This window comes from Lactuca saligna, chromosome 2 (assembly GCF_052625555.1).
Source record: "Lactuca saligna cultivar CGN05327 chromosome 2, ASM5262555v1, whole genome shotgun sequence".
In the NCBI taxonomy this organism is placed as follows: Eukaryota; Viridiplantae; Streptophyta; class Magnoliopsida; order Asterales; family Asteraceae; genus Lactuca; species Lactuca saligna.
In genome coordinates, this window is record NC_136418.1 from 33,746,694 (window position 1) to 33,752,982 (window position 6,289).

Consider the following 6,289-nt stretch of genomic DNA (forward strand, 5'->3'; position numbering starts at 1 on the left):
CGGAGCATTGCACAGGGCTCGTTTCAGCGTTTGGAACGCAGCCTCTTGCTTATCCCCCAGGCAAAAGTCACTCCTTTTGAGTCGAGGTGGTGAAGGGTTTTGCGATTTTGGAAAAGTTTTGGATGAATCTTCGATAGTAACCAGCGAGTCCTAAAAATTGACGGATTTCCGTGGGTGTTCTTGGCGCTGCCCAGCTTTCGATTGCCTTGATATTTGAAGGGTCCACATGTATCCCTTCCTTGCTGACTACATGTCCGAGGAAATCCACTTCTCGGATCCAGAACTCACACTTTGAAAACTGTGCGTACAAATTCTCTGCCCTCAGTGTCTCCAGGACTTGATGTAAATGTTTGTTGTGTTCTTCCTCACTTCGGGAGTAGACTAGTATATCATCGATGAAAAAAATTACGAACTTGTCTAAGTAAGGTCAACACACCCAATTCATCAGGTACATAAACACCACGGTTGCATTTGTTAAGCCGAAAGGAATCACTACAAACTCATAGTGACCATAGCGTGTTCTGAAGGCTGTCTTGGGAATATCCTCCTCTTGAACTCATAGTTGATGGTACCCTGATCTAAGGTTAATTTTTTAGAAGAAACTTTCTCCTTGTAGCTGGTCGAAGAGATCATCGATTCGAGGCAAAGGGTATTGGTTTTTAATGGTGAGTTTGTTTAATTCACGGTAGTCGATGCACATACGGAACGATCCATCCTTTTTCTTGACGAATAGGATTGGTGCTCACCAAGGCGAGAATCTTGGCCTTATGAAGCCTTTGATTAGAAGTTCATTCAATTGAATGGACAATTCCTGCATCTCGGCTGGGGCTAGATGGTATGACGATCTGGATACGGGGTAGCCCCAGGAATTAGGTCAATTTGGAATTCGACTTGTCTAGCAGGAGGCACTCCAGGAAGGTCTTCTGGGAATACTTCGGGGAAATTACAGACCTCTGGAATGTCGTTGATGTTTTTCTCTTCTTGTTTTGTGTCTATGACGTGGGCGAGGAAGGCGAGGTACTCCTTTCGGAGATACTTTTGAACCTTGACACAAGAGATGATCTGAAAGATTGAGCTAGGTTTGTCGCCATAAACGATAAGGGTATCGCCATTTGGCAGATTAAGGTGAACGGCCTTTTCGTGACATAGGATTTCAGCATGGTGAAGGCATAAACAATCCATGCCATTGATTACATCAAAACTTTTTATGGTGATAGGCATAAGGTCTATTTGGAAATAGTGATTGTTTAGGGTGAGGGTACACCCGATGTAAATGTCGTTAGTGTTCTTTCTTTTTCCGTTATCCATTTCTATGGTGAATGTGTCTTCTAGTGTTTGTGGTTTTTGTTTAAGCAAGTGTTTAAATTGATGGCTCACGAAGCTTTACTCTGCACCACTATTAAAAAGAATGCATGCATATGTATTGTTGAGGAGAAACGTACCGGTGACCACAGTTGGGTCTGCAACTGCTTCCACGTTACCTATTTCCTGAACTCTTCCCACTCACCAGGGTTGGGGTTTCTTGCCTTCGGGTAGTTCCTCTTGAAGTGTCCTACCTCTCCACAACCATAGCAGATCCGACTAGCTCTGGTGTTGGCAGCTTGTGTGTTCTGGGGACTGGATCTCTACAAAACCGGGCGGTGTGCCCCTTTTTGTTATAGTTGGTGCAATGCATTTCGCGGCAAGCGCCATTGTGGTGAAAGTTGCATTTGTTGCACTTTGGTAGGTTCCTGATGTATTACCTTATCTGAGTTGGGTTGGCAGTATTTGTGGCAGCATTCACAGCAACCACTTGTTGCTTTTTGGTAGGGTCTTGATCATATTGACCCTTCTTCTTGTTCCAGAACTTCCTTTTGTTGTTTCCCTCTTTAGCTTGCTTGGAGGTGGTTGTCATAGCGCCATGGCTGGCTTTATGGTCGATGAGTTGTTGCGTCAGTTCTTTGGCACTGTCAAAGGTAGTTGTCTTTGAGGCCAATATGTTCCCTTGAAGTTGGGAAGATATTCCCCATATGTATCTCTCCACCTTCTTGCTTTCCGAAGAAACCATCCCTGGACACAGTATGGCTAGATCACTAAACCTTGAGGTATAAGACAAGATGTCAGAGCCTGTCATTTTGAGACCCCAAAGTTGCTCTTCCAACTTTTGTATCTCGCCCCTTGGGCAGTACTCCTTCATCAACATGGTTTTAAGATCTTCCCATGTTATCATGTTAGCCACCGGAAGTGTCAATGTCTTGACGTGGCCATTCCACCAGGTGAGTGCCCTTTCAGATGTTGCAAACTTGACTTTGTTTGCTTCAGGGCAACCACATATTTCAAAGACGAATTCAGTTTTCTCGAACCATTGTAGCAATGCTATGACACCTCCTCTTCCATTGAAGGTTTTGGGTTTGGCATTAGTAAATTCTTTGTTGGTACACTCTCTCGAGCATCCCTGAGTGTCCCCGTTGTTAGAATTTGTGGCACCATTACTCGCACCACCCGCATTATTAGTGCTGATTTGGGACATTGAGGCTACTACTGCGGCTGTTATGGCAACCTGGAACATTATCGGGTCGAACTGAGGGGGTGGTGGAGGCACTGGTGGCGGTAGTGCAGCTCCTGTGGTGCCACCACATAGGATTTCTAAGAGGTGGCATTTTCTGCTATAACAAGAATGAAAAGACAATAAGTCCTTGATAGCGCTCAAACGTCGAGAGTTAAGCTACACATTATTAGTTCTTTATGTGCATCACGATTTCGACTTGTAAAGATATTGTATGAATCCATTCATACTATACGTCTATAGATAATAAAATATAGGCTTTATGAATGCTGCTAGATTTGATTCCAAAGAAATGTCTGTGATAGAATCCATATTGGGCCCATCTATCAATTGTTTGATGTATAATATTTACATATAATTAATATTAAATAAACTTTCGAATCTAATTGGTCTGCCATGGGCCCACAACCAAACAAGGAACAGGATCCAAGGCGGAACCACCATCTCTAGGTCGACATGGTCTTAATTATAGATAATTTGATTTATACATCAAACGATCATAAATCGCATACCTGTAAATTTAGTCTGAAAACAAATTTATGTCATGAACTTGATGTAATAAAGCAAATAGCATGTCAATTTCATTTATATAACTTAGTATACAATAGTGGGGAAAAATTTGACCCTATAAGGGGTCTATGTTACATCAATGTATGGAAAAATGTTGACCTCTTAACAGACCCCGGAAGTGTAAACACTTAATTCGCGAGATCATACATAAAATACTTGTATTTATCCGCAATTTAGATTAGACTGAGGTGAGCAGTACAACACTACTTGTGGGGGTTGAAGCTCTGAGGATCACGGAGCGAAGACACAAGGTTCCTCATTTCAACTCTGGATTCAGCCGCCTGGTGTTCTGCGTATGTTAGACATCCTTCTAGAGTGGCTCGGTGTTCTCGGAGTTCTTGAACTTCAGCTCGGGTTGTGGCCATTTCCCATCGAAGCAGCTTGGTGCGGTCTCGAGTACGATCGTGGTCATCATCCAACCAGCAAATCCAAAACGGTTGCTCCAACTTCCATGAGGTAGCGGGTGTTAACTCTTTTTTGCTCCTTGTGGTTGGTGACACGGTGACCTATGACGGGAAGGGCTTGGTCGGCTGACCTTCCTCTTCTAAGATCGAAGAAACTTCGTTCCATGCTATAGGGAGGTCGTTGACCTTGCTCTCGGATCCAACGATGTATAGTTTCGGCCCATTGAGGAGTCAGGTCTTGGAAGCGTTGCGGACGGATACAGTGTAACACCCTGAAAACCGAAGGCGGAAACGTTTTCGGGGTTGACTCCACGTTGAGTATCAAATCCAATGCATATAGTAAGTAAAGTAAAACAACCATTACATTACATAAAGAAAAGTTTTACAGTTGTTTCAAAAGTAAGTTGTACAGTTGTGATACATAGTATATATATGAACAAAATGAAACGGGTCTTCTGAGTACTCCGTCTTCGGACAAAAAGGATCTTCGGGTACCTGTTCTAACGCTGACCTGAGAACACAAGCGGTTTAAAAATCAGCATAACGCTGGTGAGTTCATAAGCGGTTTTTGTTTGTGAAATGTTCAAGTTTCCTTTCTGTTTCTGAAATGTTATGTACACAAAGAAAATCCCATATTTTCTTAAAAAGGTTTGTTATTGGTTATCAACATGTAAGGTAAACTTGTACACTGAAAACATGTTTTCTCTTGTATAAATGTACATTTAGGTTATCTGGTTTGACATACTGTTCTGGTTATGTACCAATGTATTCCCAGGAAAGTCCCATACTTTCCTGATTGTTTTACCAATTGTGAAAGATGTAAAGTTATCCGGTTTGTTACCCTTTTCTGGTTATGTAAACATTTCCCGAGGAAAGTCCCATACTTTCCTGAATGTTGGTTATCACTGTAAAAGATGTATCTGTAAAATGTGGTTATGTTCATTGTTTCCCCTGGAAAGTCCCATACTTTCCTGAATGTTGGTTATCAATGTAAAAGATGTATTACGTTATTCATTATTACTATTGAGTGAATCTCTGTTATCCTAATTGCGAGTTCCATAACCATACAATAGACTAGATATGGCAATAAGTAGTCCACATCACCTTATGACTTTCGTCACCTTTGAACCTTTTCGGTTCGGCTGTAGCTAGCAGATAGGTGTGGGGTATTCAGTCGCGTATAGATCTATACACTCAAGTCACGCTCTGTAAATCCCAGAGATTCTGGTTATGGGTGTCATCCTCCACTCGCGTATCTTTGTGGAGTGTTCGCCGAGGACGTGTCTCCAATCATACAGGATTAACAAATTTACTAGTAATAATATGACAGTCCTCCACTCGCGTATATCTATGGAGTGTTACCGAGGACAAAATAGTATAGGTTTTATGTTCAAATGTTCTAATGTCATGCTTTTAACTGATAAAATATGGAAAACCATTTGTGAAATATATATAAAACATAACAATTTAAAATCCATTTCACAAATATACGTTTACGTGATCTGCATGTTCAAACGGTTATCAGTTGTAGCAATTAGTGTTAAAAGCATATAAAATGTGAAACGCATACATGAAAACATGTTTTTAAGTACAAGTAATCCTTTGTACTTTTCTTGTGTTCCCCCCTGAAAACAGTGAAAACACTGAAAAAGGGTAGGGGTATGAATTCACCAGACTCGGAAATGCGATGGTTTCGGACACTAGACGTTGGTTTGGGGCTTGATTACTCGCGATGTACCTATGTAAAATGTAATAATGTCCATATATATATATATATATATATATTATATATATATATATATATATATATATATATCTAATTAGATTTACAATCACTAATTATATGGAACATTACACTCCAACGAGGTTAAACACCTCAAAACGAGTGTTTCGAGTGACCCGGGTGACATCTTCGGACGTGAAATGATGCGAGGGACTTGGGAAACGAGTTTACTCCTCAAGAGTAAACACTTTAGGGAGTTTACTGCCATAAAACCCATACATACATGAGTTCACGGCCGTGAACTCATGTTTGGATGATTTTGAATGTTTAATGGCTTGTTTAGACATGGGGATTGTTGAAATGGACTTCTAAAATGCCATAGAATAAATTAATTTGACTTATACCATATTTAAGGGAGTTCACGACTGTAAACTTGGAGTTTACGGACGTAAACTCTCCTAAGGTCAAGAATAATTATTTTGAGGCACAAGGAACAATCACATGTGATTCTAGTTAATTTTCCAAGCCTTGGTATGAATTTTGGGCACCATTTAACACACATTTAGGAGTTTACGGCCCAGGATCATGTTCTATGGCCGTAAAATATTATTAAGAGGATGTTTGATGTGTTTAAGGTCCCCAAACTATTTTTAGATGGTTCTAGGATTTACCTCAAGGCTATTGGTTAAAATACAAGGCATTCTAACATGTAAAAGTGAGTTTACTCCCCATACGTGAGGAGTTTATAGCCCAAGCACATACCTTGGCCGTAAACTCTCATTTCTCCCTCAAAATTCAAGTTTAAGGTGTTCCAAGTCCAGGTTTGTAAGCCTCAAGGTCGTATCTAAGTCCCAACAATGATTTGTAAGGGTTAAATTACTCAAAAACCCCATTCCGATGTGTTTACGGCCCAAGCATATGCCTTGGCCATAAACACTTGTTCCAGGTACTATTTCACATTTTAAACACGGATTTGAAGGCCTAAGAGGTTGAATAACAAGCTAGGAAGGTTACCTCTATGATTTGGGGCCTTAAATCTTTGTTTTG

General features: G+C 40.7%; 1 protein-coding gene across 1 annotated transcript; it reads right to left on the reverse strand.

The window, feature by feature from the left end:
* Positions 1-828: 828 nt before the first annotated feature.
* On the reverse strand, positions 829-1,308 carry LOC145029639 (uncharacterized). The gene has a single exon (XM_078978132.1). The coding sequence runs from the start codon at positions 1,306-1,308 to the stop codon at positions 829-831; it is 480 nt and encodes a 159-aa protein (XP_078834258.1).
* Between the last annotated feature and the right edge of the window lie 4,981 nt (positions 1,309-6,289).